Here is a 20,473-nt window from a genome sequence, read left to right as displayed (position 1 = left end):
GTGGCCCACTAAGTTTGAAGTTTAAAACCAAATTGGGCAGAAAATTTGTTAAAGTGTCGCTTTAAGGCTTTGTTTGGCAAGGAGGGGATAAGTTTGCTTGAACTAATTTGAATTTACTTTAAAGTAAGTAATCTTACTACTGGAATCGCTTTTGTGCCAGGCGATACACTGTAGATTAAACATTGAGGATCCTGTAGCAGTTTTTCTTTGAATAATTTTGATTGTTTTGAGGTTGGATGGATTACTTATAAAGGATATATGAGCATGTGGTAATATAACAGAATATGATTATGTATGAGCTTGATTTGGAATTTTATGAGTTATGTTAAATGATGATTGAGTATGACCCTTAAATGATGAGTTAAGTAGCACTCCTATTGGACTGCCTTAAAGCTAGATGAGCATTAGACATTTGATGATCTATATAGTTATGCGATTTATTTTGAGAATGTGTAGACTATATGATATATTACGAAATCCCGAATACTGTATTGTTTACATGAATTAGTGCATGAAAGTGATGTGCTACAGTTGATCCATCTAAAACTAGATTTAATACGTATGTTGAGGTTAATTAACATATGGTTGGCGATGGGGAGATTTTAGAGAATTCATGATTAGGTGAATGTTATATGTAATATGAAGTTAGATGCAATCTCCTTTCCTTTCTAAACTATGTGACTGCATGAAAGTAATGCACGTCCAAGGGCGTTAGTACATGAAAGAGATGTACTAAGGCTGGTGTGTATGAAAGTGATACATACCTAAAGGGTACTGGGGTGTACGAAAGATGTACATACTCAGTGGGTTATGTGTATACAAAAGAGATGTATACATAACTAGATGTACGAAAGAGGTACATACTCAGTGGGTTATGTGTATACGAAAGAGGTGTATACATAACTAGATATACGAAAGAGGTACATACTTAGTAGGTTAGGTGTATACTTAATCAGGTGTACGAAAGAGGTACACCTTCAGTGGGTTATGTGTATACGAAAGAGGTATATACGTAACCATGTGTATGAAAGAGGTACACATTAAATGGGTTTATGTGTATACGAAAGAGGTATATGCATAACCATGCGTATGTAAGAGATTGTGTTTCCTTCGGGATTCAACAGAGGTTGTGGGTCCTACGGGACTTACTAGAGATAGTGAGCATACTCAACTACAGTAGGATAGAAATAAGTCTTTCATGTATATATGTGTCCCATGGGGACTAGAGTAGTTTATATGTTCCACTAGAGGTAGGCATCTAGAGGACACAGATGCCTAGTCTGACCCCAGTAGTGGGGTTACTTACTGAGTATTTTATACTCACCCCTTTCTTTTCATGTTTATGTTTCAGGTAAGAGTAGGGACGTGCCGACGAATGACAAGCGAAATTCGTGATCGAGCCACTGGGACTAGTTTTATGCTTCCGCTCATGAGATTTAAACTTCTTTTCATGTTTTTCTTAGCTTTCAGTGTTGATGTTTAAAACTTACTATTTAGAATCGCTTCCAGATTTATTTATTATCATTTATGATTTATGGGTACCCTACCATTGTTTTTAATATTTGAAATTAAATGCATAAGTCTTTTAAATTTACCTTATTTAATTAGCATTTATTTCATCACAACAGAGTGTTGTTTTTAAGTTTCCCGCATGCATGTATTTAGTAACGGCCTAACTTAAGTCCTAGGGAGTCGGGTCGTTACAGAAAACTCTAGAACTTGTCATTACTCAATGTAACCTTCCTACTATTATTAATGATAAAGTTTCCTTTTGTGACTACTGTCAGTATGGAAAATCTCATGCACTTACTTTTCCAACTTCTGAGTCAAGATCCACTAACATGTTTGATTTAGTTCACACTGATCTATAGGGGCCAACACCTCTCTTATCATCTGAAGGGTATCGTTACTATGTTATATTTGTTGATGACTATAGTAGGTACACTTGGATTTACCCTATGCGCCTGAAAAGTGACACTGCAGCAGCCTATCAACATTTCACTTCCATGATTAAACAACAGTATAATGGGACAGTCAAAACACTTCAATCAGATAATGGGGGAGAATTTGTTAAAGTGCATCAGCTTTGTGGGAAAGAGGGGACTATTTCTTGTTTCTCATGCCCTTATACATCGGCACAAAATGGTAGGGTTGAAAGGAAACACAGGAATATTGTTGAGAAGGGACTTACTATGCTGGCTCAAGCATCTATTCCTCTTACTTATTGGTAGGAGGCCTTTGCCTAAGCTACCTATCTCATAAATGGTATGCTGACCCCGACTCTATAAGGTAAGTCCCCTGCTGAGTTATTGACTGGTAAAAGACTAGTGTTTGAAGATCTAAAAATTTTTGGATGTGCTTGCTTTCCCTGTTTAAGACAGCATAATAGTCACAAACTGCACTATCGCACGGATAAGTGTGTTTATCTTGGGTCTAGTTCTAAGCATAAAGGATACAAATGTCTGACCCTAGCTGGAAAAATTTATATACCTCGGCATGTAGTATTTAATGAAGATGATTTTCCCTTTCAGCATGCTTTCACAGGTACACCGGCAACTTCAACACAACCAACAGCCCCTGTATCGTGGTTGCCTACTACTACTGCCTTACCCGAATCTCTTCAACCTTCCCCTCCTTTATGTCCTAGTGACCCTGCTGCTACCTCCAGTCCCCCTCACTTACCAGTCCCAAATCCATCAGTGCTTAATCCTTCCGCAAATGCTCCTACTCCAATCTCTCCTACATCCCTCTGCCCTCAAACCATAACCAAATGCCTTATCTGCCCTCAAACCAAAACCCACTGCCTAGCAGTTTGCCAGTTGATCCAATACCCCACCTTAACCCCCCTTCGTCCCCTACTGTATCCAATGCCCCGCTTTCACCACCTATTCCTACACATGAATCCTCACTCGATCCTATCCCATCTCCCTTTCCCCTCCATCTTCCCACACATCCTATGATAACCAGGGGAAAGGCTGGAATTTTCAAGCTTCGGATACTGAACACTCAGACAAAGAAAAATTGGACTATGACCGAGCCTACACGGGTGTATGATGCTCTTACCACACCACAATGGAAATGTGTAATGGATGAAGAGTATGCGACCCTCATGAAAAATGGTACGTGAAACCTTGTTCCTTATTCTCCCTCCTTGAATGTTGTCGATGCCAAGTAGGTCTTTAAAATTAAAAGACACCTTGATTGAGTGATTCAACGCTACAAGGCACGGTTGGTTGCTAGAGGTTTTCATCAGACTCCAAGTGTTGACTTTTTTGAAACATTTAGTCCAGTTGTTAAAGCTTCATCCATTCGTATAGTGCTTACCCTTGCTGTTGCTCATGGATGGAAAATGAGACAACTTGATTTCAACAACACCTTCTTGAATGGTAAGTTAGACGAGGATGTTTACATGAGTCAACCACCCGGATATGTTGATCCTCACTATCCTCATCATGTATGTAAGCTGAATAAGGCTATTTACGGTCTCAAACAAGCCCCTCGGGCTTGGAACAATACACTTAAAGACGAACTCCTAGCTTGGGGGTTCCAAAATGCCAGGTTAGATACTTCCCTCTATATTTTTAAGCAAGGACCAACTATTCTGCTGCTGTTAGTTTATGTGGATGATGTGATTGTTACTGGAAATGATTCTGCTCTTATACATCGGCTGGTTCATATGTTAGATACTCGGTTTGCTCTTAAGGATCTTGGTCCTCTTCACTACTTTCTGGGTGTACAGATTAAATATCTAGAACAAGGGCTACTACTCAGTCAAGAGAAATATGTTGATGATCTTTTGTACAAGCTTAACATGTCCGATCTCAAGGCTGCCCTTTCCCCAAGTGTAATGAACAAACATTTGTCAATTCACAGTGGTACACCTCTTACTAATCCCTTCTTATATTGAAGTACAATCAGGGCTCTCCAATACCTCACCACCACTCGACCGGACATCACCTTCATGGTAAATCAACTTAGTCAGTTTTTAAAGTGTCCTACCGATACTGGGTTGCTGTCAAACGTCTTCTTCGCTATCTTAGCGGTACCAAGCACTATGGCCTTGTATCCAACCGAACTCCGATTTATCCATTTCAGCATTTTCTGACACTGACTGGGCAGCAAACTTAGATGACCGTAAATCTGTTGCTGCGTATTGTGTCTTTCTTGGTGGCATACTTGTACCATGGTCATCGAAAAAGCAGTTTGTTGTGGCTTGTTCAAATACTGAATCAGAACACAGGGCGCTTGCTCATGCCTCTACTGAGATCATTTAGATTCAACAACTTCTTGGAGAGATTGGAGTTCATCAACGTACCAAACCAACCCTGTGGTATGATAATCTAAGTGCTGGTGTGTTGGCAGTCAATCCTGTTTTTCATGCTCGGACGAAGCATATTGAGGTTGACATACACTTTGTATGTGATAGAGTTCTCCAAGGCCTTCTAGATGTTTGGTACGTTCCCTCTATTGATTAATTAGCTGACTGCCTTACTAAAACTCTTACACATATTCAATTCTTCACGCTTCAATGCAAACTCGACATCGTTGAACTACCGCCTCGTTTGAGGGGGGATATTAAGGACAAAGAAAAACAAGCCCAACCAGCCCATGTCAACAGGTGATGTGGCCCTATCCCAGCTAGCCAATTCTGTGGAAAGGCCTCCTATTGAAGAGTGACACATGTCACTGACATTGTTTATTCATTTACTGTTTTGCCCTTGTGTTTAGGGCTCTGTACTTTAAAACATAAGCAATTGTATTCTTTATAGTGTGTGTTGAAAATAATCGAAGATTGAAAGCAGTTCTTACTCTCTCCTTGCCTCTCGTTCTCTCCCTGCCTCTCGTTCTCTCTCTGGATCTCTCTGCCTCTCGCTTTCTATGAGTTTCCTCTTTTCTTACGTTTTTTATTATCTTAACTCCCTTGTCACCTCACACCCAAAAAATAAAAAATAAAAAACAAAAAAATTGATTGTTAACAACAATTTTTTTCTCATATTAGAAAACAACAATTGAAATTTTGAAAATTTGATTCTTGTTAGAAGCAATTTCAAGACTTGTTAAGAAGCAATTTTAAGACCTTTTTCATTTTATTCCCATGCTTATGATATTAAAAAGGTACTAATTTTCGTTACTATGCTTATTCATATGCTTATACTTTCTTTGTCGTGGAATTTATGCTATATTAGAAAATATTACATGTAACTTTCCTTCAGAATTGGTCTCCATTCATTCATATTTTTTGTATTTACAGATACTTTAATGAAGATTAATTTTATGTATTTATAACTATTTTTTATATAAATAAAAAAAGTTTTTTTTTATTCTATATAAATTTGAAATGTACTTTTTAAATTCACAAAAAATTGTCAGATAAAATAAAATGAATATGGAATGAACAAAATTAAAATTATAAATAAAATTCTAAATTGAAAATTAAAACAAACCTCAAACTATTTACAACAAATCAAAGTCCACAACTAAACAATCCCCAACAATGTTAACATACGAGCGAAAAATACAAAACCATAATACATTACAAATGTTCATCAATTCAAGCAACAAACAATAGACTACAACAAAGATCATTCCGAACATAAACTTACGAACTTCGAACTAGTTACGAAAGGTATGTTCGATTAGTTTGAGCTCTACACAGAAGAAAAAGAAGTATAGTTAGACTATAGAGTAGATCAATACGATTGAAGTAGAAATAAAATATACTAGATCATACCTGTTGATTATGTTCGAAGTAAAGGAAGGTCGAAACAGTCCACAACTAGGTGGAGAAAAATCGGTTTGGGGCCTAACAAAAACATAAAAATGTTAATGACAGATCTTACTTTGATTATAAGGAAAGAAGGAAGTATATCTTATATGGATGGAATAAGATGAAATTAGAGATGGAAGAAGGAAATAAAATATATTGCAACAGCCAAACTACACATATGAGAATGTAAAACGGTTTAAGAAAAAGTAGAAATAAAAAAGTTAGAGCAGGGACATACCATTACAGTTTATCAAAGAAGGCTGTGAAGAAGTCTAAAAAAAATATAAGGAGGGGTTTGAGTATAAGTAGAGGATACAATAAGGATGGTTGGTGAGGGAAGTTAGGTACACTTAAGTGCACCTAACCTCACTAAGTTCAAAGACTAAGTACAATACACCCATAATAAAGAGAGTTAACTCAAACATAAATAAATTAAGTAATGGTCAAGCCAATATTAATTCAGTAGTTGAGCTGAAAATGGACATAAATACAACATAATATCTCAAACATAAATTGACATAAGAATAAATATTAGAGAGCCTTGGGATTTGGTATAGCTCTTTCATTTGAACAAATCCAACTCCAAACAAAGAAAATAAACAGTTTCAACACTTGTAAAATTGAAGTTAAATTTAAATATACGAAAATTAAATTTAGTTGAATTCTGAAAACAATTTCAATGAACAAAAAAAAAATCCATTCATTAGATGTAGAACACCAAACAAATTGAATATGTATGGAGGAATAAATTACAAAGTAGTCTACAAAACATAAGGAAAAACAGAGATGCATTCCTTTTTAATCTAAATATCGAAATGAAATAAAATCAAATCAGAAATCATACTCAAATATTGGACTGTAGATTTTTGGAACAAATCATTATCGGCCTTCGGGGAAAAAAAGATAGAAAACAGACCTGTTGTTGGGGTGGATTAGACCCCCCACCAAGTTCCAATAACATGGTCAGTATCTCCTATCAAGAATTCACCCGCCCTCCAATTTTGAGAAAAAAAATAGGAAAAAAAAAAGCAAGGGAAGGACACATGGTTTATTATTGAAGCGACAAGAGAAAATATGGAAGAAAAAAGTATGGAAGACAGTCACGAAACAAAACAGATATCAACATGGGCAGGTAGAACAAAGATGAAGTAAATACCATAGAAATGAAAAAAATATAACCAATTCGAGCAAGTGAAAACAAATTGTAAGAGATGAAGAACAATTTATAAGAGTAAACCCTAGTTAGTCACAAACATGCAAGCCAAAAAGATGCCTAAAATAGAACGGAAGCTAAATCAGAACAGAAACGAATCGAACGAAGTACAGAGCCAACAACAATAAAAAAATCAAACATGCAAGGACGAATAAAAAATGAGAAAATTAAGACGACAACCTACAAATCTTAAGTGAGAAACCAAATATTTGAAAAAAATTTAGATCTAAACAGAAAAAAAAAAAAAAAAAAAAAACTAGATCTACTATAAAATCATTCATACCTACCAAAAGAATGGTTGGATCTATAAAAAAATATCATTAGATCTACTAAGAAATCGTTCATATCTACCCGATTTAAAAAAGAATAGCCATACAAAGAAAACAAAAGAAGATAAACATGATGTTGAACGAGAAAATGTGAATATGGAATGAAGTGTGGGAGGAAGACAAACCGAACGACTAAAGAAGAGAGAAGATGAGAAGAGAAAGAGGTGAGTAATGAAAACATATGGTGGGAAGAGAGAGAGAAACGGGGGAGAGTAATTAAAACGCCTGAAAATAGAGTGTGAAACGGAGAGAGAAAAGGGTAAATAAATCGGTGGGTTTAAAATCATCGTTTTTCTATTGAGCAGACATCAAACACATAGTGGACTTCCAACTCCATGTAGGCTATCAAATAGCTCCTAAGATGTTTATCAAAAGGTTTTGAGGAGTCGGTCCAAATCTTTCCGTAATTAAATGACGATGGTTAAAAAATTAGTTAAATTACAAATTCAGTTTCAATCATTCAGAGAAAGTTAAAACTTAGTCTCCATAGTTTTAAGATTTAGAATTTCATCCTTATGCTATGATAAAATTATCGTAAATAGTCTCCAGAATTTTATCAAATCACACATTCAAATTATTACTTTTAAATACTAAATTTAATTTTCTCTAATATGTATGAACTAAGTTGAATAGATATTTATAACATCTATTTCCATTAGAGTAATACTTTGGTGCATCTTATACCAATCTCTATGCATTCCACTCTCGTCACTCACATTAAACAAAATAACTAAAATATTTCAGAAAAAAAATAAGAGGAATTTGCCACATGAAAAATTGTGATTAAACAATTTGATGAAATACACGAAAATAAGTTCTACCCCAATTGCACACACGCATATAACAAAATATTTTCTCTAATATCAAATGAATGGTTGTTGACAAAGAAAAGAAATGTAAATGATAAAAGTAATTAACGAAATCGAAAATTTCTAATTAAGAGCTCAATAATTCTTTTGAACCTCAAGAAAGTTAGAGAAACGCAGGTGCAATGCAATAATGAGCATTTTGAAACAATAGGACAATGAATTGACCAAGTTCAAGTTCAAGTTTCAAATCGGTTTAAAGACAAAGAAGCGAACATGATGTATTGGTGGGGTGAAATGAGGCAAAAAGGCAAGAAAAAAGGCATTGAGTGAAGAGCTTACCTAATCATATCGGTGTATTAAGCGTGAGATTCACTTTATTTATTTATTTATTTATTTTTAATACAATAGGAGGTAAGAGATCACGGATCTTATGATTTTTAGAACATTCAGATCTCAATTGAGCTATTTTTTACTTGGTTTCATTCGAAAATTTTCTAGTAATATAGATTTTTTTTTATTTAGTCTTTCGTTCATTATTTGCTATAAATAAAATATTTTAGAATGATGTAGAATTCATAAAATAAAATGATATATTAATTAAAGACATGTTGAATGTTTAATGAAAGGAATATAATCTTGTAATACTAGACTTTACATCGTATGGTGATAACTCAAATCATCTTTTTATTTTTTCTCTACCAATGTGATATGGATTAAATTAAAGTTCGTCTTGATGCTTTAGTTTAAAATTGTAAATTTAGACACAATTTCTTTTTTTAAAAAATTAATGATTTTGGTAAACATAAATTTCAAATTTATTTATACTATATTAATAAATTTTTAAAAAGCTTGAAAATTTTATTGAAAGTTAAGAAATTTATTAAACTTAAGTTTAGAGACCAAATAGACATATTGAAGATTGTTCTAGGCAAGACTCAAAGCCCAAGAAAAATTAGGAGACAACATAGGAACATATAGTAGAATAATTGAGTTTAACTCAACCTAACACCCTACAACCTCGAAAACCATAACTACCCTGACACCGTCGACGTTACACGTAACCTCAAGCAAGTGTTAGAAAATGGGAGATGATGAGTAGTCTCCAAAGGAGAGCCCTAATCTCACTCTTTGTATGCTTGGCTAAACTATACTCTTTCTTTACTAACTTAAATGTTGAAATGTGATGGTTCAACATCACACTTGAATAACTCTCATACAAGTTAGTTTGGAGGATGAGATCAGGCCAAAGAAGCAAACCGACTTTCAAACCCTCAGAGGTCCTGTGTGATGAAGGAAGCGCACGAGTTTTTCACGCCAATAGACACAAACCTCAAAATCCATAGACTATAATTTAACCTATAATATATTATGACAAGTTGGATTCTCGATTCATTCTAAAGAGGCATCGATAAGGCTAAAAAGAGGATTCCCTGAACGCTTAGGACATTTCAATTCCAAAATCAAGCCTAAAGTTCATTCAAACAAGCAAATTCGAACACTAAAGATCCTTCGATTTCTGTATCGTTATAGAGTCTCCAGGTAATTGGAGTACGGACAACAAATCAATGAACATGATTATGATAATGTTGACAGAACTTCCTTTTCAATAATAACTATGCTGAAAATGTCTATTCGGCAGTTGAAATATGACCATAGGTGGACCATAGAATTTATGTTTCTTTTTTACAGGTATTTATTTTAAATTGCAAAACAAAATGATCTTATATAGATGTTGATAGGTATATGTCGACGTGTCTATCAGACAATGACATTGTGTTATATTTATAAATAAGTTGCTTATTTTTCTATAATTAAAAACAATTTAGTATGCATATAGAATAAATTTAGCTGTACAAAAAAATGAATTCTAAAAGTTTGAATGAATTTAATTAGTAAATTCTAGAAATCAAATCCGTTAACAAAAATTCAGTTACCCTACGTTCTTGCCCCAGATACCCTCTTCTTATATTTCAATAATCCTTCCGATCTTTTAAGTTAGTTGAACTATACACTCACTTTGACCTTCCAATCTTTATCCATTAGTTCTTTAAACAAAACATCCAAAGTGCCACATGATGAAACCATAAAACTGCTTGTGCTATCTAAATGACAACTATTAAATCTCCAAACGAAGCCTGCCAACATGGTATTAAATTTTTTAATCAACATATCAAAATTTCCACACTCATAGAATCGATGTTTCTATTATATTGGGAAAAAAATCAACCAAACATAGAAAACAACAATAAAAATATCACTAATATTGATATAATATAAATAGTAAGGTGTAAAATGATCATTTATTAATTTAAATGTTATTTGGTTTTTTTTAATAATTTTTTTCCACACCACATCCATCGACATAATTTTATCTATATTTCCACCAACATTTCTATAAAAATTAAAACTTGGACATTTTTAATGAAATCAACATTTTAAACCTTCGCACTACAATCAGATCTCAATGTGTGTAAGTGCACAGCCGCCTCCTTAGTGATAGAAATAAACAAACAATAAATAAGCAGTACCTTACTCCATGGGCTGAAATAAAAAGAGATTTTGTTTGCATCATTAGAACTGAACCCAGCACACAAATTTGATAATGTTCTATTTGCTGAGTAGTTATGAACATCCTTTTTCAATGCTTGGATAGATTAGAGCAGAGGCCAGTAGAAAACAATTCAAGATTTGAGCTATCCCGGAGAGACCAGCATTCTAAATGATGCGAAAATATAGCAAGGCAAGGAGTAACAGAGTGATACAAGGAAAATTACCGGCCCACATCTCTATCCGATGGGCAAATAAACTTGATCTAGCAGTCGCTGTAACCACAATCTCCAAGTGAGTGAAAGGAAGGAATCTATAATTACGATCATATCATATCGACAAAGACAATAATACTGGGACCTCACTTCCACCTCTGAGAATCATTTGTAGAATTCGAAGTCTGTGTCGGGCTTCTTCACGTTGGTTCTGTAGCCCTTCTCGAAATCTTTGGGAAGTATTACGTATCTGTTCTTCCGAACTGCATGCATCCCGGCCTCTTGGCAGATAGCAGCGATCTGCAGTTAGCCATCACATCTAATGATCAATGTTTGGCGGACAATTAAATTTTCACACACAATATGAAGTATATAACTACACCTCAACAATAAAGGAGCACACAGTTTCTTTCGAGGATACTGCTACAGTGTTCAATTTCAATCCTACATTTGTTAGACCCCATCTGTCATGAACATCTCTTTACTTCACTAACATACCTCCTAATTAGAATTAAGATCTAGAGTATATTAAATATAAAAAAAAATAACTACAAGATAAACAAGTATAAAGGCACTTGAAACCACCCCCCCTCTGGAGTATGCCAACCCAAGCCCTAGATCACTCAACAATTGGGCCCCTTCCTTCACACACCCTCCTATTCATATCAAGATAAACTAACTCCCCATCTAATTACCCTCTTATGCCCCTCACCAATACCATACTAACATCCCTAACTAGGTTGTATAAAAATCCTGGAAAGCTAAGAACGATTCTCTCCTACCCTCACTCTACTTTCCTTCCCATAACAGTTAACAACTCCACACCAGGTTTTCTTTTTCCCAAAAGTGGCCTGGGGATGGGTGGTATATTCAGATTGGAGGCTGCAAGTAATGCGACTAGAGAAGTAAACTAGGAATTGGGTGAAATGCAGTGTTTTGTTGGCAACGGTATGATGTGCACTACAATTTTTTTTCCCCAGAGTTTTGTTATAAGGTTTTAAAGAACACGAAACCGATAATAAATAAAATAAAATAAAATTTATAAGATAATTCTTCAGTATTGAGTTCTGAGTGGTTAGCAAGAAGTGTTCGGAAAGAGTTGTCCAAGAAATATCATCTGAAGGATTTTATTATGATTCAAAAGTATTCAATACAAGAGACTACCCTTATAGAGGACTTAAGGTTAAAGTATGTATTTAAAAAAACTAAAAAGAACCTAACCAAAATTATTAAACTAACTTACTATATCAGTTCTACTATACTTTCTTCAACTGATGATAACTGGACATACACATAATTCACTACATCAGTTGTAATATTATCTGAAGGATTTTACATGATTCGAATCTTTCGATGCAAGAGACCAACCCCTATAGGATTCAATGACAAAGTATGCATGTAAAAAAACTAAAAAGAACTTAACCAAAATTATTAAACTAACTCACTACATCAGTTCTACTGTACTTCAACCGAATACTGATGATAACTAAACACACACATTGGTATTTCAATGACTAACCTCAGCAGCACTGATTTTGTCTGGGCGAGAAACATAATCCTCAAGATCCACCTCATCACCCAAGTTCATTTTTGCAGTACAAACCTACAAGGAAATCATGGATAAATAGAACTCATTAACTAAAATTGACGTGTAACAAGAACTCAAGAAGTAGAATGTAAATCTCACGGCATAAATAACCAAAACTACAGATGTCCAATGTTATTTGCCCTACCTAGGGAGATCTGAAGAGAGAAAACGGGCAGAGACAAACTACAAATACTAGAAACCATTGCTGCTATATGACAAGGGGAAAAAAAATTTGAGCTTAAAGTAAATTTTGTACGAGATTTACCTGAAATACCAGCCTCTTTTGTCGACGATCTGGTAAAGGGAATTCTATCTTTCGGTCAAGTCTTCCAGGACGTAAGAGGGCAGGATCCAATGTGTCGGCCCTATTGGTCGCCATGATGACTTTAACATTCACTGTCTGGTCGAACCCATCCATCTACCAAAAATAAAATTAAGTAAAGAACTAAACAAACAAGTAGTCATCAAAATATTATTTATTAGCTAAATATAAGAATAGCACTCCACTCTGAAATAATTTCACAAAATTTGCAACCAGTACCTACATTAGGACCCATTGATCATCATCATACCCTTGTGAAATTGAATCTACATTTAATTCATACCTGATTTAGAAGTTCCATGAGAATACGCTGGACTTCTCTATCAGCTCCTGTTTGAGCATCAAATCGGGCTGTTGCGATGGCATCGACTTCATCAATAAAGATAATTGCAGGGGCATTTTCCTTAGCAAGACGGAAAACATCACGGACCATACGTGGACCCTGAAGGTGAACAAAAGGAAAAAATAAGTCATTCCCAAGAAAGATCCCCACCAGTAACTGAACTTTCAATGCCTTAAAAATATTGAAACTGAGATCAAGAACACAGCTCAAGCGGTATCAATGGCTAGTTTCCCACAAACAACCAAGATTGAAGTGAGAACTCATGTAAACTTAAAAGTTTGTCACAAATTTTTTTGTTGTACAAGAAGTTAGAAAATGACCAAGTAAAAGAAGTTACAAACTACGAAGGAAATTCCAAACTTACCTCACCCAAATACTTCTGAACAAATTCAGACCCAACGACTCTTATGAAGGCTGCAGTTGTATGATTAGCAACAGCCTTGGCAAGCATAGTTTTACCAGTTCCAGGGGGTCCATAAAGCAAAACACCACGAGGAGGATCAATACCAATTTGTTTGTACAGTTCATGGTGGGTAAGAGGTAACTCTACTGCTTCACGAATTTCTTGCTTTTGAATATCACATCCCCCAATATCCTAAAAATGATTTAAAAAGAAGAAAAAAGAACAGTAAGCAAATTTCCAGCCATTCTTTGTACAAGCGTTCCTCGAGGAAACATAGCATCAAGTCGGAAGAAATAAAATCTAATGAGCTAAATCAAAGTCCGCAACCTCAAACTCATGTTAAGAAATAGAGAATAAATACGATGAGAATTGCCATGAAAGTCAAGTTGATCGAACTTTTTTTTTTTTTTGAGAAAGTTCGTTCAAATAAGAAACCTAACTTCGCAGAAGCCTTTTCTCTATTGAAGGCAAAAATACTTCAATGTTCAATTAATGGTTCAATCTAAAATACACATTTAAACCCAAGGGAAACACACTCAACGAATCCTTCAAAACCTTCAGAAAAACCGGACATTCAGAAAATCACGAATGACATTAATCTTACCCAGAAAGAAAATTTTTCGGTTAAAACAAACGAACCAAGAAATGTTATCAGATTTCATAAAATTCCGTCGAATAGTCACCCAATGCTTTGAAGAACAATCTAAGCCCCTTTCAATTTGAGATTTAGAACAAGAAGATATCCCAATTTATCAAAAGTTCAAACCACAACAAGAAGACTGGATTACACTAAACCCTAATTCCAATTAGCAAACGTATACACCCAAGAACGACGAAGTACCGTTATTATGCAAATTCGAACAACTTAGGAAAACGAAATGATGTAAAACTCACATTATAGGTCACGTCAGGCTTCTCCGACTGGCTGAGCAGAGATATACTAGAGTCGGCCTCAGGAGGCAAGACGTCGACTAAGGCATTAGAGTGACGGTGCAAAGCGACGGAGGCGGAGGGTTTAAGAAGCTCGCGATTAATAGTGCTGAGAATCCTGACATAATAATTAGAACCAGTGGTGGATCCAACAATCCCATTATTCTGATCGACCATTTCCATGAATTGGCCGATTACCAAGGGCACCGACTGTATCCTTTTAACCTCTTCCTGTGCTCGTAGAAGCTCGCGCTTCAAGTTCTTCTGTTCATCCTTCACATATTCTTCTTGAATGTCGATGAACTCAAGCTGCCGCTGCAACGATTTTAGACGGCTGTAGAGGTCATCCTCGTCGGAAGACTGTTCCGCCCAGCCTTGGAGATCAGATCTCATCGACGGGAACGATGCCGGCGGCTCCAATGAGGATTTCGGGTCGAGAACCATAGCTGAGGCCGCCATTCTTGTTTACAGATTCTTCCTTCTCTCAGCAGAAAGCAAAAGTGGGAAATTGGAGTAAAGCGCAAGAAATTTGCCATCGGGGATTACTCTTGATTTATTATATAGTCCTTCCAAGAACGTGATTGAAAACGATGTCGTTTCTCCCCATTGCTTTCTTGAGTCGTCGGTCGAGATTCTGAGGCCCAGTTTGAATTCTAGGCCCAGCTCGATCAGGCCCATTTATGTATATTGCTGCTTGGGCCATTTGGAGGCAAATTGAACGCCCCAGAAACAGAAACAAGTCGCTTCAGTTCCAAGATTCCTTTTTTATTTTTTAATCACTTTTGTCCTGGAATTTTTAAAGAAATGGCAATTTGATTTAGTCATTGTATTTTTAAATTTGTAATAATTTAGTCTTTAGAATTTAGCATGTAATAACTTAATCTATATATTTTTAATTTTGTAACAATTTAGTCTCTATATTTTTAAATTTGTCACAATTTAATGTCCATTATAAAAAATTTCATTAAATTTACTTGTCTATTTTATTTATGTAACAACTTAGTTGTTATGACTTATAAGGAAAGTTGACTCTTAATTAGGTTATCAACCTTTTTGTGTAAAGAAATCATTAAAATTTAATGATGTTTTCATGAAAGAGACTGAATCATTATAAATTATATAACGTAACCATTAAAAAAAAAAAAAGGACTTACAAATCAAAAGCACTTTCCTTATAACTACCTACATAATGAGAGATCCAATGAGGATGATAAGGTCTGCTAGATGAATGACCCTTTTTTCAAGGGTTCTAATTGCAAATGGGTACGTTTTAAAAAGTAAATGAGAACGTAGTTTCTTCTTGCCTCAGTACTCTGCGAATTTACCAATTTGACCTTAAAAACCACCCACATGCTTGCAATTAAGAATGTCACTCAATGCTCGATGCTTGATGCATGATACACAACACTCCGTGCTTTATGTTCTACCCTCTATGTTGTACGCTCTATGCTCGATGCACGATACATGATGCTCGATGCTCAAGCAATTTGTATTGATGCACGATACACAATGCTTGATGCACGATACTCAATATACAATACATGATGCTCCATGCTCTATGTTTTACGTTCTATGTCGTATGATAAAAAAAAAGAAAAAAAAAATAGGAAGAAGTAGAAATGCAAAAAAAAAAAAAAGGGAAAAAATAGAAGAAGAAACACAGGAAAAAAGACGAGAGAAAAAAAAAGTACAAAAAGACCAGAAGAAATGAAAAAAAAAAAAAGAGAGAAAAAAAGTAAGAAGAAAAAAATCTAGAAAAGAAACGTTGCAAAACGATGAAAAGAGAATAATGCATTTAAAGTTAAAGTGGTAATTTCATATAACGATGATTTAGACCTCTTATTTTAAACCATCTATGCTGAGGAAAAAGTAGAAATAAGAAAATGGACCAAGTGATGGGCCACTTTATTACAATCACTATGAACATGGCTAAAGCCCTTTATACTCATATTGGACATCAAAGGTGCAACTTCAGCCTAAATAACTCCATAAGGAGAAAGAGAGAAGCTCACTGAATATATCTTCTTCACAGCCACTCAGCATCAGATTCCACCCAAAGTTCTTCAAATCCCATCTCCTCGGCAAGCTTTAAGCCAATCCACTCAGCCATTTGATCAATCGGAGCCACCGGAGAAGAGATTCTGAGCTTATTTCTGTCTTCCCGGATAGCACAACCAGTCAATCTAAGCTCCAGGAAGTCCCGACAGCTCAGGTTTTCGGCCAAAACGAGCAAGTCAGTCACAAATTTGAATATCTAAATTCATAAAGGTTTGAAGTATAGTGTTACAAAATCAACAATTAAAAAATACAAAAAACGTAAAAAGAAATAGAGAAGATCGACATATTAATTTACGTAGTTTATTAACGATGTACTGTTAGCTACGTCCACATTGCGGTACTAATAAAGAAAATAATTTATGAATACACCAAATGACGTCGCACTACTCTAAATCCTAAGGTCATAGTCGTAAATAACTACAAATAAATAAATATGCTAAATACGAATTCTAAATAAATTTCGGGCCCATACTTAGTTGTTTAAAGCATCAACAAACAAATTCAAGGCATTCAAATATATGGAGCCCAGATTTTTTACACTCTCGAACCCCTGAAGAGTACATAAATTTTAGCGCACACACCATAATGGATACGGATTTTTTTTTTTTTTCTTTTAATCAGATTCACATTAGTAGGAAGGATATGAATGAACACTTTCCAAAGAAATATTTTCATTTTAGAAGGAAGCTTAGATCTCCAAACTTTTCTCCATCAACAATCATTCAAACCGATTGTCGAAGGGGAGGTATGCCGGCAGTTGAGTTGAAAAATTAGTTTGCAGGCACTAGACGTTGTGAAACAACCATTTTTTGTATAATGCGAACACTAAAATTGATACTTATTAAAACTATATGGATTAAATTGTTACCAATTTGGAAGTACAAAGACTAAATATTATAAATTAAAATTTAGAGAATAAAGTATTACTTCTATGAAAATTTAGGATCAAACATTATTTTTAACCTCTTTTGGACAATTTTTGTTTCATATAATAGAATTAAGTTTATCATGTAGTTTGGAAATTTATCTAAACTTTTAATGAAGTCTATTTATGTTCTTAAATTTGATTATCCTATCACGGTTATATATAAATATTATCTTCATTTTATGATTGAGTTTGATAATACAAATGGATGTTGGCATGGTTAGAAGTGATGTTAAAATGATCAAAACCACTTTTATTAGGTTCAAAATTACTCTAAAACATGCATTTAACTAAAACTCTATATGTGCGCGCGTGCGTTGTGTGTGTGTTTGTTTGTCAAACTTTCTCCCTCTTTCCTTTGTGGCTCCACGCACAGTAGCTCCACAACCGACAACAGCACCACGTAGGGGTAAAATAAAGTTTTACGACAGCACCACCTCCACGGTTTTCATCTCTTTGAGTCACTCCCTCTTCTTCTTCTATTTCCTCAAATTTGATAATTGATGATAATTTTTGTCACAAAAAGGAAGAAGGAAGGAGGAAAAAAAAGAAAACAAACAGTTTCCGACTTGAATCGAATCAGGTTGGTTTGGTTCAAAAGTCAAAATCTAGGGAAATCGGTTTTTGACGATTCTTCTATAGTGTAAATCAAACACTTCCATTTGATCCTTGGTTTTGCCCAAAACCAAGACGGAACCGAACCGCACACACTCCTTACATTTAACCATTCAAAATCAATCGTTTAAAAGTGTAAAACTGTAGAACCAATCATTAAAATGATTTTGAAGGACGTTTTAATTTTGAATATGATGAAAGTGATTTTAATTATTTAAAAAATATTTTTAAATATATCTTAATATACTATACAATAATAAATTATGTATTTTAGGATTTCATAGTCTTAAATATGGAATAACATCGAAAAATTGTCTTCTTGTAGTTTTCAATGATCAATGCTTTCAATTAAAGCCTGTTTTGTTGTTCACATAGTTGGAGGCCCATATCGAATTATTGACTTTATATTTTCCATTCTTCAGCTATAAAGTTTAACATCAATCACCATCCGAAAAATTCTACTTACTGTACTTAAATTCTACTCATTGTACCTTTTAGGCTAAATATATTATATATATTTAGTTCCCATAGTTTATTTTTCAATCCAGTTTCTATTATATATATATATATATATTTCTATTCGAGAATATCTTAAATTTACATAATATTTTAAGAATTCATTTACAACTATTTATTAACGTATAATTAATTTAATACAATTTGAACTTATATAATATATTTGTTTTTATCAATTTGATTTTTTTTTAAATTAATACAATTTATATTATTTTTATATGTTATTTTTCTCACCAAAATAATATTAATAATTTAAGATTTCCTATAAAATAAATATTAATTTGAATATATTGTTAAAAATAATAACATCTACTATATAATAAAAAAGAGTGATATATATGGTTGACAGTATTTATGTTAATTATATATATGTGTGTGTGTGTGTGGTTGAGAACTAGTAGTTTATAGCCGTTGAGAACTAGCCGTTTTCTTGTCATTTTCTTCTTCCTTGTCTTTTTTATAAACAATAAAGTTTTGCAAGATCAAGGTAGAAATTCTTTGTTTTCAAGATTTCCAATCTTTACTTCTTCTCTATACTATTTTCTGAGCAAATTTTCATCGGTTCCAACCTGGTCTCCGATGAGTGCACGCCAAAGATCGGGAGTGTTGTGTTAACCTTGGGAAGAAGCCGACTTTGGCGATTTAGCACTGAGGTCGCTCCGATCTTGATTTCAAGGTGGTGGGTTTATCCACAGTACAAGGATCGACATTAAGTTCCAACAGTAACAATTTGAAAGCAAGAATTCACTCGAAAGCATTATCAAATGTCGATCAAATCTATAGAGTTCTCGAATCTGTCCAAAATTAAGACAACTCTTTCACTTGCAGTCTCGCTCAATCTCAATCCGACAAGTTGTTTGCCCGATCTTCATGTTGCCATGATTCAATGGAATAAATATCAAGAAATTTGTCGTGAGGAAAGTTAAAGTTAAATCGATGCACTAGTATCTTTTCTTCAAACTTTCTCTCCACTTTGTTAAATGCTGACTATCGTGGTCGAATTAATGGTAGATCTTAAAAAAAAACAAATAGAACAAATATCACTGTAATAGTTTTATGTGTGAATAGTTATTTAGCTCTTATTTTTATTTATTTTATAAAGCTAATTGATGATCTGGTAGGGATATAACCTAATTCGTAGAAAGGTATAATCATGAGTCACCAAATTGAATTAAATTATGTAGGAAAGAAACTTTGAAAGAGATTATATTTTGATTCCTAGTTTTTAGATTGCGGGGATATTTGAAATTAGAAAATTTGTCATTTCAAACTGAAAAGAAAAATTAAGAAAAAAAGATGGAAAGTAGATATTTGGGAGAATAATTTAAGAAAATAATGCCCAAATAGTCATGCATTAATTTTCAAAATGATTTGAAAATTTTGGAGAGAGTTCAACATATTGGTTTTTCACTTTATGTTGAGTAAATAGTGGACTGATTAACATTGGTTGCTAAACATGCTTGTGTTTTTGGGAAATGTAGGTTTTGCAATACTACATAAAATCTATAGTGTGGGTCTAGTAGTTGTTGATTAAGTATGATGGTTTTAAGGTGAAGACATTTAAATTGCATCCAATTTTTAAATTTTAAATTATTGTCAATTTCAATGATGATGGTAGTGAGATTTTCTTGATTTGATTAAAATCTTGATTCAGATCCAAAATTATTGAGTTTTCTATTGTTGATTTTGAATGGATTTTAATATATGTTGAATTTCCTATATTTTTAATCTCAACGATATATATTTCAAATTTTTATGTAAGGTATGAGAATTTGATAATTTTATTTAATTTCTATATTTGAGCATGATATTTAATATATATACTTGAATATTTCGTAATTATCAAATCGTCTCATGATAAGTGCAATAAGAAAATAATTTTATTGATGTTAT

At 34.0% G+C, this 20,473-nt stretch overlaps 1 protein-coding gene across 1 annotated transcript; it reads right to left on the bottom strand.

Annotated features, from left to right (window-relative positions):
- Positions 1–10,481: 10,481 nt before the first annotated feature.
- On the bottom strand, positions 10,482–14,994 carry LOC120089114 (26S proteasome regulatory subunit 6B homolog). Its single transcript, XM_039046534.1, has 6 exons — positions 14,431–14,994; positions 13,498–13,728; positions 13,074–13,232; positions 12,734–12,886; positions 12,400–12,483; positions 10,482–11,180 (listed from the first exon to the last, which is right to left on the bottom strand). The coding sequence occupies exons 1-6, from the start codon at positions 14,923–14,925 to the stop codon at positions 11,046–11,048; spliced, it is 1,257 nt and encodes a 418-aa protein (XP_038902462.1). The 5' UTR covers positions 14,926–14,994; the 3' UTR covers positions 10,482–11,045.
- Between the last annotated feature and the right edge of the window lie 5,479 nt (positions 14,995–20,473).

The sequence above is a fragment of the Benincasa hispida genome, chromosome 10 (genome assembly GCF_009727055.1).
Source record: "Benincasa hispida cultivar B227 chromosome 10, ASM972705v1, whole genome shotgun sequence".
NCBI lineage: Eukaryota > Viridiplantae > Streptophyta > Magnoliopsida > Cucurbitales > Cucurbitaceae > Benincasa > Benincasa hispida.
This window is presented reverse-complemented; position numbering and strand designations above follow the sequence as displayed.